The sequence below is a fragment of the Hermetia illucens genome, chromosome 6, assembly GCF_905115235.1.
Source record: "Hermetia illucens chromosome 6, iHerIll2.2.curated.20191125, whole genome shotgun sequence".
Taxonomy (NCBI): Eukaryota; Metazoa; Arthropoda; class Insecta; order Diptera; family Stratiomyidae; genus Hermetia; species Hermetia illucens.
In genome coordinates, this window is record NC_051854.1 from 12,797,897 (window position 1) to 12,823,406 (window position 25,510).

Here is a 25,510-nt window from a genome sequence, read left to right on the forward strand (position 1 = left end):
GTAGTCAGAACATAATGAATCCCTTCTGTTGAAAAGAGCATGCATTTTGATTAGCCCAAGCGACTCAGCTTTTAATACTCCATTCAACGCGCTCCATCGCGAATTATAATCGGGTGAAAGACTAGTAGATCGGTTCATAATAGATAAAAAACTTACTTAAATGGCACTTCACTATGAGCAACACGCCTACTAGAGTGACAAATTCAGGGAGACAGCACTTCATAAGCTCATTACAAAAATTGGAGATGTTCGAAAAAGAATACGCCCTAGACGCGTTCATGGACATGCCGTCAATTATGGCTCGTTTACGGCAATTTGTAACGCGGCAGCATAACATGGAATCCATCCGGTGGTAATCAGTTTCTTCTTCTTTCACATCCTGAAGTCGTGAAAAATCTACATGCTGATATCGTGAAAAATCCCCATACTTATCGGACAGTCGATTGAGGCAGGATATCGTAGGGGTTGTCCACAGGGAGAGGGTTCTTTCTCTTCCTTTATGACTCCTGGTAACGAACACCTTGCTATAGCTCCTGAAAGACACATAGGTCTTCGCACAAGCATTTGCAAAGGATCCAGCCGTAATTTTTACTGGTCCGTTTGTGGGCATCCGTGACCGCCTGAACCACAGTTGGTGCCTCCGTAATGGACTCACGGCGAACGTTAGGAAGACTGAACTAGGAACGTCAGAGGAGAAGCTACGTAGTACCCACCTTAGCAGAGGTGGAAATCCAACTGGTACAAACAGTCAAATATTTAGCAGTAAATCTCGACTCCAAGTTAACGTGGAAGCTCCATATCCAGGGACAATACCAGAAATCCTGCAAATTTCTCAGGTGCTGCAGGACTGCAATAGGTAAGACCTAGAGACTTTCACCAAAATGGGTTCATTGGATTTAAACATCCATAATAAAACCCATTTTGATGTATGCATGCATCATCCGGTGGCCGAGACTGCATCGCTAATAACACGAAGCTGCTGTCGCAGATTCAAAGGTTCGGTTGTCTAAAAATTACTGCAAAAATGAGTTCTACATGGACCGCGGCACTTGAAGCTATTCAAAATCTACCTTCCATTCATTTGGAGGTGAAACGGAAACCAGTTAACGACGCATATAGACTCGATACCATTGGCGCGCGGAAAGACGGCCAATCATACGATCAAAACAATTCCTTGACTAACATCCGGTGGCTCTGATGCCGGCTGACCATATGTACATATTTGAAAAGACATACCCCGTCGTAATCACCAAAGGAAAAGTATGAATGATGCAGACTTAATAGTCTTCACCCACGGATCAGTTATGGAAGACGGATCGGGCGCAAGGGTATTCTCGGGAAATCCGATTATGGGACTGGCGCGACCTTTCGGAAAAATGACGACCGTATTCTAGGCGGAAATAGACGCCATTTGATTGACAACAGAAGAATGCTTGCGACAAAAATGGAGGGGTTACAACATTCGAATCTGTTCCGACAATCACAAAGCCTTATCGGCACTAAACAGCAGCAATATACCAGGCCAGTTGGTGTGAAATTGTCACCAGTTGGCTGACTGAACGAAACACTCCTGGTTGGGTGCCAGGACACTCAATCATCACTGGTAATGAGGAAACCGACAGACTGGCTTGCAAAGTGTCTGGATCCACAATGGAGAGGTCAGAGCTAACTTCCAGTATTCGGAGATCCACGTCTGCTTTGAAGGATGAAATTACAAGGAAACACGCAGCCAAATGGAAAAGCTTGAACTGCCGTCAACAGGCAAAAATTTTTGTGAAAGTACCTGGGGTCGCTAGAACGGCATTTTTGCTGTCCCTTAAGAAGTGGAACATGAAAACCTTATAGGGCTTTCAGCGGGACGCTGCTCCCTAAACTATCACATGGAAAAATAGGGGTGGTGATTTCAGCTATATGTAATCGTGAGGAGGAGTAGGAGACGGCCATGCACTTCATATGCAGCTCCCAGGCCTCCACAGATCTTAGACGAAGACACTTTGGTAAGGTTGGCTTCAATGAATAATCTACACACTCTCTACGACCTCAGTGTCGCGCGAAAGCCTGCGAACGCCGACCGCAGGTGATAGACCATTGAACAGGCGATTTCCGGATATAGTATAATGGGCCTAACAAAGGCCTGGGTGCTTGGAGCTGCGGCTCCTCCCGCTAAACTAAACTAAACTAGTCATCTGGCACCGAGTGTTTAATCATCCTTTAAAAAAAATTAAAGTTGGTTATTATCCTTTTAAACAACTGAAATAGACAGGAATCTACTTACAATTCCTGTTTCCAAATATTTAAAGCAAAGGGTTTCTATTTATTTTCTTAAATCGCAACATTTTATCTCTTAGACCCTATTTTCCTTAAAAAACAAACAAACAAACAAGCGACCCCGATATCTTTCAGGTCGAGTGGTTCTGAATAAAACAAACTCATTTTAGAGAAAGGAAAGGAGTTTCAACATTGTCTATGATAGTTTCCCACCCTCTACCTTCCCAAATCACTGCAGGAAGGATGTTTTTCGACAAAAGTACTTAAATTCCATTAAGTAATTATCCTAAATTAGAATTGGTCACAGTTCAACCATAAGATTATCCCCAATTTCTTTGGAACCTTTGAAAAAAGCCAACAAAGATTTCTTCCTCTCTCTGAAAACTTCTCCTTTCATCATAATTTCTAACATCCTTTTCTATGAATTGGAGTTATCCTCTGCTTCTCCATAAACAAAACATTCCGCCCCTGATAAGGCAACAAGAAGGAAGAATAATTGAAACACATAAACCATTAATCTTTTCCGGGAAAATATAATTCTGTTTGGCGTAGACAATTTGCACAATCTTCAATTACAAGTGCTTTTGAGATTGCTGGAAGGCTCAAAACAAAAACCAAATGAAGGTTTTTGTGGGTGCCATGAATATTCTATGAATTATGCGTGACTTGATTGTTGGAGTTTTCTGGGAGATTTTCATTCGTTTTATTGTTTCATGTATGATAATTGTAATGTGACATTATTGTGTGTTTCATCGTTATTATCAGTACGCTATAAGCTATCAGGTACTATTGAAAAGTTACGGTAAGAGCGCCCAATCCAATTCAATGACATTCCACAGGCAAAGATGTATTTTGAAAAAAAGTTTAGTTTTAGTTTCGTGGTCCTCAGACCTGAGACCCAATTTCTAACATTGAAACTTATACATTAACCAAGGAAAACGTTTGTGTAACATTACTTCCCATGTGAGTGCCTAAACTTTGTGGTCTGTAATCCCTACTTTCACTTCTTAACGTCAATCAAGGTACTTCATCCTCTGGAAGTATGTAGATATTTTGCTTTTTCCCCGAGGTGTTTCGCAGATTACTCCTGCCTTCATTCTCGTCGATTCATGTCTTTTGTTATAAGTTTCCCAAAATAGACCACGAGAGCCAGACTAAAAATCCGCATCAACAAAATTGAAGTACTTATTCCCATAAATGATGGATGACTTTGGGAGGAAAAGTATTTGAATAAACAAATGCTAAATAGCTAGTTTGAGAGCTCTCTCACTTGTAGTTTCTCGTTAGCTGAGAGTATCGAGAGGACATCCCGTTTCACCTCTCGGAAAAAGGATTTTTATTGTTTGAAGTAAAATTCGTAGATTACCTGAAATGATTTACGTACTTTATTCATCATCATCTAGGCCTGCCTTAATAAGGAACTGCAGATACCCCAGTTTTGCGCCGAGGTCCACCAATTCGATATCCCTAAAAGCTGTCTAGCGTCCTGACCTACGCCACCGCTCGATCTCAGGCGGGGTCTGCCTTGTCTTCTTTTTCTATCATAGATGTTGCCCTTACAGACTTCCGGAGCTGGACCATCCTCATACATACGGATTAAGTGACCCGTCCACCGCAACCTGTTGAGCCAGATTTTATCTACAACAAGAGGGTCGTGGTAACGCTCATAGATTTCGTCGTTATATATGCTACGGAATCGTCCATCCTCATGTAAGGGACCAAAAATTCTTCAGAAAAGAACCCCGCTTCATTGACCAGGTCTGTCTCTTGTCCACAGAGATCAATATGAATACAATTACTAATTGTTAGAACCATGGTATACCGACTCTAAGAAGTTCGAGCTGGAAACAAATTCTTGAGTTCGAAAATGAAGCTCCTCTCCTAAACACGGAGTTCCATTAAGTAAATCTACCATTTTTCATTTGTGTAATTCCATATTTCATTTGTGGCAATTCCATATCTAGGTCTAACGAATCTCAACTGCATCAAATAATCGACGTAGGTCAGCCAAAGTTTGAGGCATTCCATCACAGCTTCTGTTGACCCCAAAGTGTACCTAAAGAACACTGATTTACCTTTACGAAGGTCTTCCGATTGATGTTGTATTGTATGTCCATCTATGAGTTTTGAGGCCGACAGATCATCCATTTCAATTTAGTCATAGTTGGTTGGTTTTGGCAGTTGTCCCGTTCCGAGGAACTCTCGGCTCGGTTTGATCGGTTAGAGTCAAGAGACACTCTAATCACTATCCAACATATCATGCTACCGTTGCTTCAGCCAGTATTTTGATCGTTTCCCAAAGACTTCAATACATAGATCAATTTTGGCAAGTGAGCTCTCATCGCGCGAATTGCATGTCCATACCATCGAAGACGCCTCCCTTACAATTTTTCGTGTTACGCTATTGGTTAACTGCAACATCAACATCTTCATCTCCATTACCGCGAGATGATGATTATTAGTTTTTAGATTCGGCCAACACTCGGAACCATTGAGTGCATCAGGGGCAGCGATACTGCGATAAATTTTGAGTTTGAAACATCCGTTAAGGTGACGATCACAAAAAACAAAGGTATTCATAACGTAGTTCGCCAGATGATAGCATTGATTCGAAATATTTAACTCGCTCAGTTCTAGGCAGTTCACTGCCGTTGACTGTGATAGTCCTTGTTTCATTGAGGCCGGTTGTATAAATAATAAGGCAATCATTCTAGTTTTGAATAAGTTTCTAAAGATCAACTTTGCTATAAGGCGCTAAGAAAGCATCATCTACTTAAAGCAGAATATAGGGTACTTGAAGTTGGATGTCCCGTGTTACAGTCTCCATAATAAAAATAAAGAAGATGGGTTAGAGGGCGCTACCTCGATGAACACCGATGGAGACACAAAGCAAATGGTCAAATGGTGTTCTACCCTCCGCAGTTACCTGATTGAATAACTCACTGAGCCACAACGTTGGATCCCAGCACTTTGCTTCCTAGAGCTCAAATGCGATGTCGCCCGATCTTGTTGCTCTCCCCGATTTCATTAGTGCTATTGCTTCCTCGACTTCAATTTCGCTGACAGGTGAAATTGCTCCAAATATCGGTAGGGCTTGCGGAAACTTAGGATGAACAAATTCTTCAATTGAAATCTGCTCGAAATATCCCCGCCATCTGTCCGCTGCGGTTCGTCGGTCGGTAAGCAAAGTACAATTCCTGTTAATAAATGCAACAAAATCCTGTGTTCGCTTACTATCGACTTTCGACCAGTCGACTAAAATCCCTTTCGCTGCCCGAGAGCCGCTCGGATAAAAGGGACCACTTGCTTTGCTTCTCGATTGACATACTTTCAAATGTACCAATTAGCCAAGGACGACGAGTAACTTCTAGGAGAGATGTTTCTTCTCAAGGATCTTCATTTTGACAGCGTCAATTCAAAACCAAGTACTTCTTTTGATAAATCGCTTATTTGGCCTGGCGACTCGAGGGTTTTATAGTCCACTTTCTTGATTCCGCGTTTTGCCTCATTCCAAAATCAGCCGCGTAAGTTAGATCAGTTCTTCTCAAAATATTAGGCGATGGTGGTTATACGGTTTCTTACCTAATATTTTGAAAGTTTGGGTGCTAAGCCCGAAACGAGGAGTCCCTGGACCAAAAAAGTGGGAGTAAGTTTCTCTCCATTTGATCCGGTCCCGCATCGAGTTGATGTGGACTTAGGACGCACCACTGCGTTTCTTCGCTGTTTTATCAGTGGCTTGATTCGGAAGACATCAATCAATGGCTGATATTGAGATACGATGTTCTCATTGCAGTCAGTGACGTTGCTAAAATGCCTGCAACTTATGAGGATATAGTTAACTTACGTTTCATTGCCCGTTGTAGAAAGATGAGGCAATCATTTGATAAACCGTATATTCGCAAGTACAATGTGTGCTCGTGATCCTGGGGACGTTTTTCCTTTTTCAAATCAATTCGCGAATTTAGTGCTTTCAGAGTTGATAAATTGTGTGACGTCAACAGTGTTCTGCCCATTATTGCCAATAGGAAGAGGTCATCGAACTGAGAACTGTGGCCTTGTTAATATTTGCCTTCAATCTGCTTGCTTCCTTTTCAAATTTACAACCAGATGAAAAGGCGAGGACCTCTTGTTGGCCACCAGGAAACCAAATAACATATGCAGAACCGCCAACATCACATTTAACTTTGATGAGGGTTGGCTTGGAGATTTTTAATAGCGGACGTCTCTAAGCCTGGATTGTTCGCAAACAAGATTCAACAACTCAGTTTAGAAAGGAGGTGGCAGAATGTCCGTCACCAAACTATAAGAAAGCTTCCGTATCATGATATCCTGTTAGGGTCTGCCAAAATAACTTGCCCGAACGAAGAAAAAAGAATTATGGGTCATGAAACTTCGTATAGTAGAATATTAGGACGATCAGTTGTCATAAACCCAAGGCATGGTCAAGTTGAGATTTATGCGTCCTACAAATAGTCCTCACTGTGCATCCTTTACATAGTGGCTAAAAAGCAATGAGTGGCGATCGTGAGAAAACTTTGAGAGAGTTGCACTTCTGCTATGCTCACGACGATGATAGTACACCAACCAGTGAAGAAATCTGCTATCGCATTCCAAACAATGTAGATTAATGACGAATGCGAGCAAATAAATAACTTGGTTAGTCAACCAGAGGCTACGTTATTTGCATATCTGGTTTTAAAGGAGCAAACACATCCCTCGTCAACCAAAGCCAAAGGGAACTATTCATACCCGCAGCCAACCAGCATAGGATAACGTAGAGGGCTTTCGAGTAGGATAAATTTTCAAAGGATTTTTTTGGAGCCACATTGAAGGAAATTCACCAATCAGGTGGACTCGCGGATGCACCACACCTAAGTTCCCAAGGAAGAACCGAAACCGACTATGCTTCTTCCACCACCGAAAATCGACGGCAACCATTAGATTTCTTTTCGAAGAAGCTCTGTTCTGCGGGACGTAAATATCAAACGTGCAACTGAGAATTACGGCTTAAGTACCTAGAGATCAAAGGCTTTTCGTCATAAGATTGAAACAAGGGATTTCAACATTTTCATGGATCATAAGCCTATATCTTTCCATGAAGATAACCAGTAGCTACTACGCCAATTATAATTTATACTAAGTAGTCTACTATCGATATCGAACGGTAACAACCAGACATGTATCCGTCACTCGCACATTAAGAAGTGGAAATCAATAGCTGATTACCAAAGTTCGTAGTATACCAACTTCCTGAGAAAGATTCCATAATTCTATACAGCAAGGCTTTATCTGAAACAATTCTAAGTGTGGTGGGATATGTCTACTGACACATATGCCTCTATATTACCTACATGTTCCGGAAAATCGTGCACACCGCATATCTTCCCTGAAGTAAATGTATCCGTTAAATTGGTAAAGCGAAAGCGTTTAGTTGGCATGATTTTCGGCGATTGTCAGGATTTTCATGTCACCATCATCTAGATGTATTTGGATTTTGTCATTATCCTTTACTGTATCGTTAACACTACTGCCTGTAGACTGCTTCTCACACTCCGCGTATACGACTTAGGACACCAATCAGGGCAGACAATAAGAATGGAGGTAATAGCCAGAAGTCAGCAACTCGGCAGGTCCAACCACTTCAACAGCCATGCCAACTCCCATATCGAAATTGATGTGACAAAAACAACATCGGGTTGTTTGTCGATTGATTCAAACCCGATAAAATCGAAAAGAATGCGACTCCAGAGCAATACCGGCTAACTTGGGGGGAACAATTCAAAGTGGCTAGCCCGCGATCGCTACGAGCCACTTATGATAGGGACAAAGGCTAGGAAAAAAGAAGAAGAATGAAGACATACAGATACAGGAACGAAAAGCTACCTTTACAATGGCCAGGAACATCAATGAGGCGGGGAGCTCCCAATCCAAAGGAAAATTCATATTCTTTTTAGGCGATATTCCGAATTATTGATACCAACGGATAACATGATAGTGAGGTTTCATTTCCATAAGAAGTTTGAAACGCGATATAGTAACAGGACAAATTAGGAGAGCGGAGCAGTGACATACGACTTAAACCAGCAATTGATTATCTGGTACATTGAAGGATCCCTCAAAGCAGAGGGAGCGGTCACCTTAGTGACTGATCCAAGAAAAAGGTAGTTTGAACCAATATGTAAGCACGCGTATATATTCCAGGGGGAAATATACGCCATAGATAGATGTGCCTCAACCCGGTGAACTGCAAACTGGTATGGAAATGCCTTGGAAAAACACGGCACCTACAATAAAGTCTGGATACTCTGGATTTCAACCTTCTGTGTAATCTGCAATTGGTTCATTCCTACTGGACGAACCCACCAGAAATAGTGCAGGCCACGTTGCTCATGGGGGTTAAAAACATAATCGCTCAAAGGATTGTTTGAACCTCACCACGAAGAGCCTTCGGATAATTGTCGGAATATTTATTGGTTATTGGCAATGAAACCATCACCTGGCGAACCCATGATATCTCTGCAGATTCTGTACAGAGAGCGACGAAACCCCCATGCATGTTCTGGGACAATGTCCAGCATTTGTACAAAGTTAGTTGAGGCACTTGGGAGAATACTTAATTCAAGATGCCAAGTTGAAATACTTATGAGTAGGAAGTAAATTAAAATTCCTACCGATTAAAGATTGGAATGACATACTATAGATAATAGATACACTACAGCCAGTAAAAGGGGTACAATGGTCCTTATAGGGCGCAATGCTGCTTTCCTTAACCAATTTCGTTGCCCCGAGACCGAAATGCCGGTTGTCGTGGGTTTTAGTATTTGTTTCTATGTTTGCCTCACCGCTATAGCCTTATCACAGGCTCAGTAGTGAATATAATGAAAGTGAAGCTGAAAGATATTCTCGTTAACAATAAAATGGAGAACACAGCGAGTAGTCTGTGCGGGTGTCCAATACTTCTCATTTATCAAAGCTTGGAGCGGCCACTTTCTGCGTGTTATTTCCATATTACAGCACAAAAGAAAGATTGCCACGAAACAGCGTCAACTTGGTGTTATTATTGAGACATTAACAGATCTAACTTTTTGACAGAAAGCAGATTAGTGGCTTTCATGCGTCGTAGAAAAATTCGATAACGTGTCAGGCTGAGAACCTTATTTTTGTTGGTTCCCCATGTGGCCAAGCAGATATCAGTCGAATTATTTGAAAAATATGGCATAGTCCTGACACGGTATTCCTTACGGACGGATCAAAGATGGCCTATGGAGTCGGCGCGGGGGTTTTCTCGAATACACACGGTGTATCCAAGTCGTATGGTCTCCCAGGTTTCGCCAGTGTATTCCAGGCGGAAGTACGAGCGTGATTCGAGCCCCAAGCGTAACATAGCCATTCTGACCGACAGCCAAGCGGCCATCAAGGCCTTGTGCTCAACGACGACATCTTCCTGGTTGGTGGGGCAGTGCAGAGACACGCTCAACCATCTGTAAGATATTCTAATATTGCATGGATCTCAAAATTCGACAAACAATTAAGAAATGGTGGAATGGTTAGGGCACTAGAAGGTAATGGCCCGATCTCTCCCTCCCCTTTCTTTTACTCTGTCTGCCTGTCTCATTAAAGCCTCTGATCCTAGTTCCTAGTATGAAATTGCAAATTTCATTCTAATCACATATAAGGTGACCATGCCATTACCAGTTTAATAAGAAGATACACAATATAAATTAAAGGAAAGTTTGAAGTAATAAAAGATTTCTCTAGGAGCAGCAATGAATAAACGCAAAACGTAAGAAATCTGCAGGACGAAGTTATATCTTGCGAAGGTTAATACCTGCTTAATGCGGAATACATGCTGATGAAATTCAGTGCCAACAACGCCTGAAAATACTCTCCGGAAGTATAACTTTCCCTTTTATTGAGCTATTCACTCCTCGCCGACCAGGGATATCATGTGTACTATGATATATTGCGGCAATTCGTCAGCGCAAATGTCTACCCTCATCTGTTATTTGGATTCCTATCACATAACATAAAAAGTTTAATATTTCCATGCTCGTAAAATGTTGTCACTTGAAAGCATATTTAGCCTCCATTGGTCCCAGGATGAGAAACTACATATATCAAACAACACTTAAATTTTCGGTATAAAGCCTGATGCGGAGGAATAAAAGGAGATCGCTTTACGGACGGGGGTCGTTTTCCAATCCCCAAACCGGGCTAAATTGAGTTTCAATGTCCCCTGAATTGTCGAGTCAAATATTAAGTCATTTTAATGGTTGAACAGATGAGCCAATAATGCAAAAGATATCGTATTTAAAGTGTAGGAAGAAATTGGAGATAGCTCCTTTTATGATTTGCTTTTCATATGAAATCGAGGCTTTATTTATAAGTTGTGTGTCCTTGTTGAATTTAATCGCAAAACATAAATGGAATTTGATATTTTCGGAAAAAATGAAGATAGTCATTAAGTCTATATAGATATCTTCGATTACGTAAGAGCGAAAGCTGGGTACATATCTGGTGAAGCCAATAATAGATTTCTTTAGAAGAAGTAATGACTAAAAGGAGAGGAGAGTGTTTTCCATAATCGTTCTTGGTATTGAAAATTCAAAGCAAAAAAAGAAAGATACGAAAAACTTTTTTTTATTGAGTGCAATCATGAAAATACAACAAAATTTCATAAATTAATTTAGGTTGAGGGTTGGATGAAGTAGAGACTTTTTCTGGAGTTCTGCACGACTTGCAGGAGGCATCCATTGTAAGCCTTAGAAAGGCCAAATCAACCTCAATCATTGTAGGGTCGCTCAAGACCTGCTCTCGCAGACCACTCACGAATCAGAGATCCAAGTGGCTATAATAAGCAAACCCTATAGAAACCCTAATAATAATGTGTGGATAGATGATCCTACAGGTGGAACGCCCTTGGGAGCATGCGGGGACCAAACCATACAGGAATGTATGAGGCAGTCCGCAAGTAGGTTCGTATGGGTAAAAATGTACGGGATATACGTCTACAGCTGCCATGCTCTTCCAAACCTGACGTTGACTGAATTCAAAGACTTGTTGGACAGATTAGTCTTGGATGTGAAAGAAAGGAAACCGGCGGTGACTTCAATGAATGGGCCATAGGATTGGGAATTTCATTACCGAATGCAATGGGTGTTGTCTGTTGGAGGCTTTCGCTCAGTTAGATATCATATTGGCTAACGATGGTCATGTTAACAGGTCAGGTCAGGTCAGGTCAGGCCGAGTTGTGGATCTGACTTTTTGTTAGTCCTTCACTAGCTCCCGATATATCCTGATAAGTCAGTGAACACTATACCCACAGTGATCAACAGGTCTTTGAATTGAAGAGCAAGTCAAGCGGTTGGAAATTTGCGCTTTCAAGAATGGGGGTCAGATTGGTCTGCAAAAGCAATTGACGACCAAACATTCATAGATGTGTGGTTCGACCTTTCCACCGCAGAAGGCTCAACTGCTGATGGGACAGTGAATTTTCTGATCTTCGGTCAGCATATCATCGGGCCAGACGAGCCGCCCGGAAAGCAACGGGTGTTATTGAGCAGAAGATGAAGTAGGGAGCTTACAAGGGGGCTTGAAGAAACTTGAAGTTGGCTATACAGCGAATCAAGAGGGATTATTTCAAGCAACTCTGCACAGAGACTGATAGAGACCCATGGGAAAGCGCGTACAAATTTACGTAAGGGAGATTTAGAGGTCAGGCAGCTCCGCAAATTATATGTTCCGATCTCCTACTGAAAATTGATCAGGATTTGTTCCCTCAGGAGAGCACAAGCAGATACAGTATGCAAACATCTTTAGATGTGGCTGTAATACTCCCAGTAATGACAAAAGAAGTGCTTGGGATTTTCGGTAGGCCGGGAAACAACAAAGCATCGGGCCTCGAGGGCATACCAAATAAAACCAATAAGCTGACCGTTAATTCGAGGCCAGGAATATTCCTAGAATAGAGTTTGAAGCATGCTCGGCGGATGAGATCTTTCCCAACACATGGAAAAGACAAAGGTTATTGATGCTGCCTAAACCTGGTAAGCATCCTTCCGAACCATCTTCCTACTGACCTATATGTCTATTGTACACCATGGGGAAAATCGTTGAAGCAAATAATTTACAACAGATTGCTCCCGTTGTTGAGAGTGTGGGAGGCTTATCAGAGCGACAATTCGGCTTTAGTACGGCCAGATCAACCGTGATTACCCTTGATGTACAAAACGCGTTCTACTCGGTCAGTTGGAACCTTATCAGGAGGTCATTAGCGGCAATTGGAGTACCCAATTACTTAATTGCGTTAGTCGACAGCTCTTTGACAAATAGAAGGCCCTGAAACGATGTCGCCAATGTAACCAAAGAATACATTGTCTCCGCGGTTGTTCCACAGGGCTCTACTCGGGGACCCCTATTGTGGAACATCAGGTATAATACAATCCTCAACGTCTCAGTTGCTAGCGAGGCGACAATAATGGGTTACGCCGATGACATAACGATGACTGTTGTTACAGAAGATCTGGCTGATGTGGAATTATATTCATAAGAAGTAATTAGTGCTATAAAGAAGTGGCTGAAAGATGCCGGTCTTCACCTCGCGGAGGATAAAACCGAGGTGTTGCTTACTACGAAGCAGCGTAGGGAAACCACTACTACCAACTTCAAAACCACTAATCAAATACCTTGGAGTGATGATAGATGCAAGGCTGAATTTAAAGCGGCACTTACAATATGTTTGCACCAAGCCGTCCAATGTTAGCATGGTCTTGGCAAGGATGACGGAAAATGTTGGGGAGCCGCGATGCACTCGTTGACAGCTTATAGCTACAGTAGTGAGCTCTATACTGCTCTACGCAAGCCAACTGGGTTAACTGCATTGCATACCACATGCAATGCTCAAGAGATGAGTACGGTTTATAGAAAGACCGCCTTAAGACTGTGCTGTGGTTATAGAACTATCTCAGACGAAGCGGCCTATGCAGTAGCCGGAATGATGCCGATGGACATTTTGGGCGAAGAGATCTATAATGAACGTAATTCTTGATCTGATCGATACGGAAAAAACGCTAAAAGGTAGAAATTGTTAAGCAGGTGGCAACAAGGGTGGGAACGAACGGAAAAGGGTCGATGAACCTACAGATTGATTCTTAGCATGAAGGAATGGACGCAGAGAACGCATGGTGAGATAAACTATGACCACACGCAGTTTCTCACAGGACATGGCGGTTACTGTATGCGACGTTATTGCGGAGGACCCGGAGCATTCGAAACAACAGTAACACCGGAAAATATAACTGGAAATTACTTGCGTGCCCGGAGAACTGGAATATAGTGAAATACATGGTAGGGCGGACTCAATGCAGGTTGAGAGAGGCAGAGGAGGCGAGAAAGGTGCGGTTGTGAATGCAATCGATGAACGATGGGAGAGGCTAGAGCCACGTCCACCCCGCGACGAAATGCTTTGTGATGGTTCCGCGGGGAAGAGGACAGGAGTTAAGGGGAGCTTTTAGTTGGTAAAAATCCCACGCGCTGGCACCTGTGTACTAGCATGTTTGGTAGATTTTTACCTTCGGAAAAAAAAGACGGACGCACAGACAAACTGACTGTAAACTGATTTTAAACTTCAAAAATGTCCTTCAGCTAATTGATCTGTGCTACGACCATTATTGTAAAATGATGCCTTATCATGCGTCCTCTTTAACCTGGCCCTCGAGAAAGTGATGCTGAGGTAAATGCGAGGGGTACGATCCTCTTTAAGTTCACCCAACTACTAGCCTAAGCTGATGATATCGAAATCATGGGAAGAACGACCCAAGACGTACAAACTGCCTTCATCCAGATCGAGCAGGCGGCGATAAGCCCGAGATCTTGGGCTGCACATCAATGAAGGCAAGACGAAATATATGGTGGCAACGTTAGCAGCAAAAACCAACCAACCAGCAACATCAAACAGCACTGACCAAACGGAAAGAATAAAGATAGGAGAATACAACTTTGAGACCGTTAATAATTTCTCCTATCTAGGGTCAAAAATCACAACCAATAACAGCTACGATGATGAAATCCGCGCACGGTTGTTGTCAGCCAACAGAGCCTATTTCAGCTTACAAAAACTGTTCAACTCGAAACGTCTCGCTATAGGGTCAAAGCTCTTACTGTGCAAGACTATGATCTTGCCAGTTCCATATATTTCTCGGAGCCTTGGGTTCTTAGCAAGAAGAATTGCGAACTCTTGACCGCGGTCGAGAGAAGAATCCTTCGAAGAATTTTTGGCCCCCTATATGAGGATGGACGATTCTGTAGCCTACATAACGACGAAATCTATGAGCGGTACCATGACTCTCCGGTTGTGGATAAAATCCGGCTCAATAGGTTACGGTGGGGGAGTCACTTAATCCTTATGGATGAGGATGATCCAGCCCGGAAAGTCTAAAAGGGCGTAGTGGTCGAAAAAGAAGACGAGGAAGACCCTCCCTAAGATGGAGCGATGCGTAAGTCAGGATGCCAGACAGCTTTTAAGGATATCGAATTGGTGGACCTCGACTCAAAACCGGGATGTCTGGATGATGATGATTTTACAAGAGGTATTTCACATAGGACGTGATAACAAACGTTGTCATTGCGAAACTTTTGCGGATGCTTGAGAGAGAATATAGCGTCTATTGTCCCATTGCCCAAAATGACTGAGGAAGAGGAGCTCTAGCGGGGACATTAAGCGTCAAAAGACTATTTCTAAGAAGTATAGGATACACTGAATTTTAACCACTAGAAAGAAACGCAGGACCGTGTTTCGAGGTTACGGCCGGCTCAACCTTCCTAACACACGACGCGGAGGTCGACGCCCCCGGGAACGTCGAGACATGCTCGCAGATCGTCATTAGAGTGGACGCTCCTCGGAGGTCCCTGTACCTACCATATTAAAGCCCCTTTAAGTCCTGGAGCACCGGGAGCACTCCTTCAAGCTTGACGTCAGGGGCGGGACAAAATCAGTCTCAGGGGCTTTCGCCAAAATGGGAAAGCCTCCAACAAAGCGTTCGCGAAGCGTCAAATTCGCCCGGTAACACCATTGGCAGGATCACGTCCCGAATTCCTCCACTAAACCGGCGCAGTTTCAACGGGGATTGGAGTGATGTGATGGTGATTAACCACCAACTGCATCACCAGCAGTGCAAACGGCTCTGCCGATGCATTGAATTACCACCGGAACATCTGGCTGCCTTGCACAAAGTGGGCCACTCCACTTCCTTCTTCTGTTTCCCACCACCGGTGAAAGCGCTCAACACATTTCTTGTTTATATACTCAACGCAACATATGCAACAAGGATTTCATTTGCAATGCGTATTAAGCGGGAGTAGTAGTAATAATGCTCCTAAAAGTTAGTAATGCAACAGTTTTATCAATTCATGGCTGCGTCGTATCATCTGAGCACTCTGGCCTAATTCAATAACAATTTGGAGAACTGTGCTGGCGAACACATCCCGCGGAAGTGATGATCAAGCAAATGGAAGTGACAATGAATAGGCTACACATTGAGAGAGGGTGACAACTCCATCATACCATACTTGCTTTATTTTAAGATAATTTTTCAAAGAGAATTATTTTCAATGAAATATATAAATGATATAATGTCAGTACCTCAGAAGGGATAATTGGATTTTAATATGAACAATTATAATGTTTTTCTTGGCTTCTTTTATCTGTGACAAGGCCTACTTTGCCCGGAAGTGACTGTCGTAGCAATATTTAATGGGACATCATCTGGTGGGCGAAGTTGTTCTATTTCATCAGGCTTTAGGCTGTTTTAACTTTGACATTATTTTTCAAGCTAATAAAAAAACTGTATATTTTCATTTTGTATCCCATTTTGTCGTGTCTGGATAGGCAAGTAATGGAGGAGGGAAATCGAATCCGAATCTGTATGGGACTCATCTGAAAAGGAATTTGAGGATACTATTGGAATCCAGGGTAACACTTTTAGAGTATATGCTCCAGGAAAAATCCTGGAAAGTCAAAATCAATCAAAGTCACTTCGATACGCTGTAATGTTATGAATTTTTATAATTAGGGTAAATTTGCGGTCTGATTTGTAGCCCTTCGAAAAGCAAGTATTTTGCCAACTTTTACTTTTTTTGTGTTCATCTTCAAGATTTATCACAGTTACTTTTGAAATAATTTCGTTTGCGGCTTCCTTGCGTTTCCCGCTCAAATGTATTTAGAGATTCCTACAATCAGGAAATTCCCTTGTCCTGTAAATTATGGCATTACACATCATTAGTCAAATTTATGTCGTTCAACCCACATTAGTCACGCATCAAGTACCAAAAATGTAATTTCATAACCATCAACTTGTCAGTGCATTCCTATCATCAGGAGGATTAAGGATAATATCAGCTCTGCATTTATAATATGCACTATCAATCTACAGATTCACCAGGACACCATAGTCACGACACGGCATTAGCCATTACAATCGCTTTTGAGAACTGGAAGGATCGAAGTAATAAAACCTGAAGAGAAGAAGATATTTTTCTTATCTACTCCACGTACAATTTTTTTCTTGCTTCTCATAAAACTATATCAGAACTTTTATATTATTTAAAGGAATTTAATAAATGTTTCATATGATAGTAAATAATCTCAAAAAATTCACAGATTCGCAGACACCAAGCATGTGCTGCAACAAATATTCCAATGGAGTTTATTTTCAGATTGTAAAGCAGAAAAGCATTTGTTGGAAAATTGTAAACGTGATTTAGTGGCATCTTTTGTATGTCGACAATTTGCTGGAAACGAAATTTGCAAGGACATCAAAAGCAAACAAAAAGATACATTCACGTTGAATTGTTAGATAAAAAAAACTTCTATAATAGTTTCGTCATTCATATCTTGAATTTCTGAATAGGTACGATTGTATCCATCTTAACACTTAGTTTTAAGATAATTTCTCCTGAATATATATTTTATTATCCCCCAGATAATAAGCTCAAACTAAAAAGATAATTTTCACTTTTTCCGTATCATGGAACACAATTTCCAAGAAAATATCAAGAAATGATGGCATAATTACTTCAAGAAAGTTTATTTTTAGGACTAATTTTATTTCGTAGCTACTTGAGTTAAGTCTGATTAGAAAGATCCACATCAGACAGGCTGCCTGAAGGAAATTAGATTTTCCACTCGGAACTCTGCATTGATATCACGAAGGCACGAAATGAAAAACGTTCTCTGGAAGATTGAGTTTCTGCTCCAGCTTTTAGCTTCAGTGTGTTAGTGTTGAGAAAAAGAAAGAAATGTAAGAAAAGCGTTTCTATTGTCTGAAGAATGTATAAATGATGAATATCAATAAATGACATTTTCTATTTTTGCCGAAGCAAATATATTTTGTAAGGGATGGGGCGCGTGATACTTTGCTGAATTGTTACGACGTCTCTAATAATGCAACATGGAATCACACTCAAACTCCGCAAGCTTTTCCAAATTGTTGTAAATTTTTCTTTCCAGTTTTTCAGACAGTGAATGGCGTTGTATGTATTTGGTAGGAGTTTTGTTTCGAGACTATAAAGGAGGGGGGGGGGGGATGTTATGCTCAGCACTTATTAAAGCCACATATGTGAGTGCGCGTTATTGCGGTGAAAGCAGATTTGGTCCTTTTTCCCAAGTCGACTAGCTACTCGATCAAGGATAGCAAGATAGATCCCATTATAGCATATTGCCGAGGTTTCAATGAAGTAGTTGATGTTGTTAATAATTAATAAAAAGGGTAAAATGTGGGTTAGGTCGGTTCGGTTGTCGCCAGAAAAAGAAATATTAGAATGACCAACATTATAGAATCCAATCTGAATTGCGGCTATCATGAAATGGGCAATTTTCACTATGTGCCACAATCACGCTTTTCCTACCGTAAGAAATAATAAGTGGTGCTCGTAATATCGATATATAAAAATTTGAAGAGTGCCACCATCTTACTTTGCTTAGACCCAGAATGTCCATCTTACATCGTTGGCCCACGCACAATATCGTTGTCGAGAAACATGCGCACATTACAGAAACCAATCGTAGTGCGTTTCTAATGACCAAAGGTTGCAGATTTAATTTGAGATCCTGTCTGATGCGTTGTTAACGCTTCGGTAGCAATGAAGTTTCGAAATTGGCATGCCCACAAGTTTATATTCCCTTTAGTCGCCTTTTATGACCAGAAGCGAAGACTATGTAAATCGAATGCCAAAACGAATCGAATCACCAAAACTATTTAATCAATTATCGTATATCACCAACTCTCCTTATTTAGTAGACTTTACTCGACAGAGCAAATAATTTATTCAACCCTATATGTTACCGCTTCGACGCACATATGTCTTATATTAAATAAAATGGTCTACGCTATTTCTAACCTGCATTTCTAAGCATAATCCTCATCATACTCTTCACCGTCCTCTTCATAGCACCTTACTAACCAAAGGAGAGAAGGAGGGAAGATCAAAACGAGCCAATATCAAGAGCTACTAAAGTAACCGCTCCGAGTTGCACCCTGAATTTAGTTTCCCATTAAGGTTTTTATAGGTAAGGAAATCACTTTCTTTTTAATCACTTCCCAACTTTGTATTGTGTGGAGTCATCGTCCGTTTGTGTAAAACAAAACCTTATTAAAATCGGTTTACTGTCTGTCTGTTTGTCCGTCTGTCTGTCTGTCTATCTATCTGTGTTTTGTTTTTACAAAAACACTGCCGCGCTGGATTGCAACAGCCTGTGGGATCCTCACCCACTAAAACCACCCCCACTTTCTCTCTCTTCCTTCCCCGCGAAAACATCGCAAAGCATTACTTCGCGGGGTGGACTGCACTTTAAGCGACCAAACCTTCCGTTCTTCGCGTCCCCCTTGCGGGCTCCGCTTTTCAAAGTTCCTTCTGCACTCTTTTGATTGATACACCAGTTTCCCTCCGATTTCAACATTTCCCCGACGATGTTCTGCGGACGTAGGTTGGTTTTCCGACAGTCTTCCAGACTCCTCCTCTCTGAGAAAAATCGTGGACAGTGGAACATAACATGCTCCGGGTCCTCAGGTATACAACCACATTCAGGACAAAAGGGAGAATCATCCAGCTTGAATTGTTGCAGATACTTCCTGTAACCACCATCTCCTGACAGGAATTGCGTCAGATGGTAGTTAATCTCACCGTGTCGTCGCTGGATTCACTCCTCAATACGGGGAATCAAAGTGTGGGTCCAGCGACCCCTCTGCGAGTCGTCCCACCGTTTCTGCCACTTCTCCAGCGACTCTCGCCTTGCCGCCTTTCGGTATTCTGCATCCTTTTTAGGAGGATTCATTTTTCTTTTCTCGTACAGGCAGCGTGTCACACTTGTCAGAATGTCTATCGGAATCATTCCCCCAATAACAAACGCTATCTCGCCTGATATTGTTCTGAAAGCGCTGCACACCTTTAGCGACACTAAGCGGTAAGTCATTGGGTTTCCAATGTTAGGCATCATCCGCGCTAATGATACGCTGGTATTTGCCGCTTTCTCTCACGCATAGTTCAGGCGTCCTTTGAAATTGATTTTAGCGTCAATCATCACCCCTAAGTATTTGATAATCGGCTTCGAAGTGATGGCGTGACCACCAACATAGATATTGACCGTATTCCTCTTCCCACGGTTGGTAATCAAGACCGCCTCCGTTTTTTTGTTTCGCAACGTCAAGCTGAACATCTCCAGCCACGCTTTTGTAACCTAATGGTTTCTTTAGCGTACACTTCAACGTTTTCAAGTTGTTTCGTGACGACAACCACAGCTTGATCATCTGCAAAACCGATTATCGTGGCCTCCTTTGGCACGGAAAGGATAAGGACCCCATTGTACACAACGTTCCACAGGAGTAGACCCAGCACTGAGCCCTGCGGTACTCCTGCGATGACGGTGTACTGCTTGGATCCCTCATCCGTGTCATACCAAAGTGTCCTCCCCGTAAGGTATAATAACTGTCGAGGAGCTTAGTCAAATAACTAGTGACACCCGTTTTAGCCAGTAAGCTTTTTATCCACTCCCAACTAGCAGAATTGAACGCATTTTTGATGTCCAACGTCACCACGGCACAGCATTTTTTAGACGATATCGCATCTTGAGCCAGCTTCAAAACAACGTCCATGGCGTCAATAGTTGAGTGGGCTTGTCGAAATCCAAATTATCGCTCCGATAGTCCATCCTTATATTCAATAGGGATAGGGAGCAGTCTATTGTAGATGACCCTTTCGAGCATCTTCCCTGTCGTGTCAATGAGGCAAATCGGTCGGTATGATGATGGGTGTCCTGGGTGCTTATTTGGCTTCGGGAGCAAAACTAGTTTTTGCCTCTTCCACCGGCCGTGGAGAACTCCTTATACCATGCATGTTTCAAAAACGCTGATAAACCAGTCCGGTCTGGTTTTAGTAGCGACTTTAAGAGCTCTGTTGGGAACGGCATCCAGATCGGGTGGTTTGTTATCACCAATTCTCCGGCAAATTTGCTGTCTATATCTATATCTGCCCGTCTGTCTGTCTGTCTGTTGGTCACACGCATTTTTCTCGGAGACGGTTGTAGCGATTGACACCAAATTTGATGAAAGGGTGGGAACGTCGACGAATACAGTGAGTTACATCCTTTTATGTTGAATTTAAGGGAGGGTCCCCATACATGCAAAAGGGGTGTATACATTTTTTTTTCACCGAATATAGTAATGAGGGCTATCAAATGAAAGGTCTCAGTTAGTACTTTCCGAAGAAGGTCTTAGTTTTGACATTTGTTGGAAAGGTGGGAACTGCAGAGAGGTGAAAGTGATCATTTCTTTAACGGACTCATTCTCAGAAACTACTCAACCAAAAAATCTGAAAAAAAATCAAAAGGCTGCCACAATATGGTGCACTCAAATGTCTTTATTTAAGAAATACACAAAACCTTTCATGCCTGAAATGTCCAGCTTCCGGTTTTCCAACTTGTTTTAAATCGGTTTACCAAAATGATTACTTCATACTGAACTACATTGTCGTCGTATAGGAATAACAATAAAAAGCATATCCTTATTTTTTCCAAATACCACCTCACTCAGTCGTGTACCTGTACTCACAGGTGATCTCAGAGCATCATAACCATTGACAACATTTAGCCACCATTAATTTAATTGTCCACAGGACGGACAATACATAGCATAACAACAATAGCAAACGAAATGAAATGCAAACAAATGTTTACTGTGATGAACTGGAGAGTAATGGATTTAGTTGTGTAATATTGCGGGAGATTTTTAAGGTTGATTCGAAAGTTAGGAAATATCAAAAACTTTACCCATTGAAAATTCAGATACATGGAAGAAGTAGTAAGGATTTAGGGTAAAGGAAATAGAGAAATATACTATTCGGCAGTAAGGAAAAATTAGGCCAGCTTTCTTTGTAATTAATAAAAGCAATCTTACCTATAATCGATGCACCTTGATCCCTGGCAGCACCAGTTAAACTTTGAACTCGTTGCAAAAGACTTTCACGCGACTTAGCTGGACTAGCTGGCGCACTGGTACCCCGAGCAGGACCTTTACCAAAGCTTAGTGATAAATCTGGGGCAGCGGTTGTCGGTTGAGGTGGTGTGGGAGCACCGGGAGCTGGTGGTGGAGGCATGTTTGGAGGACCACCTTGCGGCAATGGCTGTTGTTGCAACGGGGGTGCTTGCTGCTGGGGATGAGCCGCTGGTGGCAAATCTTTGGGATCTACGTCATCACATTCGGATGAAAGATCACCCGAACTAAACCTAAAAGAAGAAAATATTTGTGAATAAAAGAAAGCAATTCTTGCAGTACTAAGTGAAATGAAACTTAAATTTCTTTTTCCGAAATAATTTTCTATGGTGAAGCTATTTATTCACTCAAAATCTTTCATTAAATTTTATGGCTTCTAATATCTAAATGAAAGATTCATATCTATTCTATATTGATCCTACCAATTATAAATTTCATCTAAGGATATCATTAAAGTCACCATGGTGCCTGACTTTCAAACAATTTTCCTTAATGAGAAAACAACTTTGAAATTCGATATTCATTACTTCTCCATAAAAAAATATTTTTCTTTACAAAAATAATTTCGCATCGATTAATGATACGCCTCCTTCAATCAAAGCACTTATAACGCAACTAATAGCGACAGATCAATTTTTTTTCCCAGAAAATGAGCAATAAGACAAAGATACCCAATCGATAAATTATTTCTTCTTAATGAAAATGGAGCTCGTAAATATTCCACTTAAATAGGTTGCACCATCTAAGATAAATGCAGAAATCGGTGCCTGAATCGATGTCTTATCAAAAACAACCTGATATCAAGTGTGAAAAGGATATCCTTGTCTAGACTGTTCATAAGGAATACACATTTGTTAGTTTCCAAGCAACGGACATCTTTATCTCAATGTCCAGCGTAGGAATGAGATATTATTTCAAGATAATACCAAAATGTCAAGTAGTCTTACAAGTTAGTGAAGGTATTTCAGAATTTTTGAAATATGATGGCAATATATTCTTATCAAAAGTAAGTATAGAAGCAATAAAAGGACTCTTTCCGTAGAAGAAATGAAGAAGAAATGTTTGATGATATAATTTTCTGTGTAGAAATAAATGCTGCAGGCGTAGGAGGATTTTGTTGTTTTACTGATGAGTTTGGAGCAAACCAAAACCACAAATGGGCCTCCTTAATCTTTAATATGATTTATTGATTAAGGTTAATACCACATTGCTCACAACAACATCGTTTTTAGCTTGACCTTTACGTTCGTGGTTTGTGGTTAGCTTTCTTTTTTACATGGGGACGTAGATATTGCACTGGTTTGCCAATGAAAAATCTTTTATCTCTTCTCTGTTTTGAATTAGGGATATATTCTTCAAGGCTATATCTTTAATATAGTAGAAGTGCTGATTCGTGTTAAATATAGGTCTACAAATGAGTTCTGTCGGTTTTCACGATAGATGGCGTAGCTTGTTTTTTATTCCATTGATCCACGTTTCCAAACATTCATCGGAAAGCTACTGTCAATACGCACAAACGTCAGTATAAATTATTTAATTGAAGTGTAAACAACAATACTTTTTTCATCATCGAAAATGGCCAATTTTGTACCAAATTATGTGTTTTTGCGGGGAGTTCTACTTCATCATTTCAATATGAAGAAAAAAGCAACTGAAAGTCATCGCATTTTGGTGGAAGTTTATGGTGACCATGCTCTATCTGAGCGAACGTGTCAGAGGTGGTTTGGACGGTCTAAAAGTGAAAATTTTGACTTGGAAGACAAAGAGCGCGCCAGACGGCCAACAATTTTTAAAGATGAAGAATTAGAGGCATTGCTCGACCAAGATCCATCGCAAACGCAAGAAGAACTTGGAAAAACACTTGGAGTCACCCAGCAGGCCATTTCGCACCGTTTAAAAGCAATGGGAATGATCCGAAAGGTCGGAAATTGGGTTCCGTATGAACTGAAGCCAAGAGACGTCGAAGGCCGTTTTTTCACGTGCGAACAACCGCTCCAACGACAAGAAAGGAAGGGTTTTCTGCTTCGAATAGTTACTGGCGATGAAAAGTGGATCCATTACGATAATCCCAAGCGTTGGGCAACATAGGGATACCCCGGCCATTCCTCATCATCGATGGCCAAAGCGAATATTCATGGTGAGAAGATCATGCTGTGTATATGGTGGGACCAGCTGGGTGTGATATCCTATGAGCTGCTAAAACCGAACGAAACGGTCACGGGCAAACACTAACGACATCAAATGATGCGTTTGAGCCGCGAACTCAAGAAAAAACGGCCGCAATACCAGCAAAGGCATGATAAAGTTATTTTGCAACATGACAATGCTCGTCCACATGTTACACAGCCCGTTAAAACATATCTAGAAACGTTGAAATGGGAAGTCCTACCCCACCCGTCGTACTCTCCAGACATTGCTCCATCTGATTACTATTTGTTCCGGCCGATGCAGCATGGCCTGGCTGACTAGCACTTCTCCAATTACGACGAACTCAAAAAATGGCTCGATGAGTGGATAGCGGCCAAGCCGGCCAATTTTTGGCGCGATGGTATCTATGAATTGCTTGAATGATGGAAGAAAGTTGTGGCTAGCGATGGGCAATACTTTGAACAATTTTTCACAATAAAGCTTCAAATTTAAAAAAAAAACCGACAGAACTTATTTGTAGGCCTTTATATACTTATACATTTCAGGTAATCCAAGCTCCTTTTGATAACTTCCTAATGTACCACTGAAATTAAGTTCAATGAAAGGATCAGTAATAACTTGAGGCCCTTTGCCATTAATTAAAAGGCAAAATGGGAGTTTTTATTACACTGGCAGAGAAATTGCTCTTACTGTTGCCGAGTTATCAGGATTAACATTCTCAAACCTCAGTGAGAAATCCACTATATTTCGTCACCCCCTCTCTAACCTCTTGGACTCACTTAAATAGTGAATTTCTTGTATTTTGCCCTTAAAACACTGTGTAAAAGAAACTGCTAGGACTCTAATAAAGTTGCAATTTCCGAATCCAATTACGTAATGGAACCTTGATCAAAGATAAAATGAGCCAAGCAGCATTGTAGGCATGTGGGAACTAGGTCATTGTTCGGCCTTCATAGATCACCCTGAAACCAGATTCGTAATAGCAAAGGCGAACGGAGTCCATCCCTACGCAACAATTGCAGACGCAAAACATCACAATCCAGATCAATATCACGTATTCCGCGCTAACCAGGATTCACTTGCCAAGATTGGTCTGAACACCGAAGTCTATAGGAAACGACCGAAAGGCTAGCCGAAACAATGGCAGCTTGATATGCAGGATGGTGATTTCAAAGCCTCGGAAATGCATCTACATCCGGTTCTTAACAGAACAAAATGGTGAGCCTACCCCGCTTCTGAACAAAACATAGGGCTGACGGAAAGAACAAGATTATGCGAATTAGCTATTGTCAACCGTTGCTAAAAATTAGCAAAGGCCACAAAACAAAAACAATCCAAGTTCCTGAGCCACCACACTTGGATTATACCTTTTGGGGATTTAAGTATTCTTGAGGCACGACCTATGACTGTTCTATCAAATATAGCAGAATAAATCTTAGAATGGTGTTTTGAACATTTTGAAGACAAGCGCCATTCAAAATCGTTCCAAAAACAAAAGAGACCCTCCTTTGCTTCGCATTCGGAATCCAAATATCTAAAGAGCCAGCATTGTT

The 25,510-nt window shown here is 41.5% G+C and overlaps 1 protein-coding gene across 1 annotated transcript in view; it reads right to left on the reverse strand.

Annotated features, from left to right (window-relative positions):
* The window catches only part of LOC119660622 (synapsin), a 278,142-nt gene that overhangs the window by 142,857 nt on the left and 109,775 nt on the right, over positions 1-25,510 (reverse strand). The window contains exon 6 of the mRNA XM_038069325.1: positions 21,714-22,042. Coding sequence (XP_037925253.1) covers positions 21,714-22,042 — 329 coding nt within the window. The remainder of the gene's footprint in view (positions 1-21,713; positions 22,043-25,510) is intronic.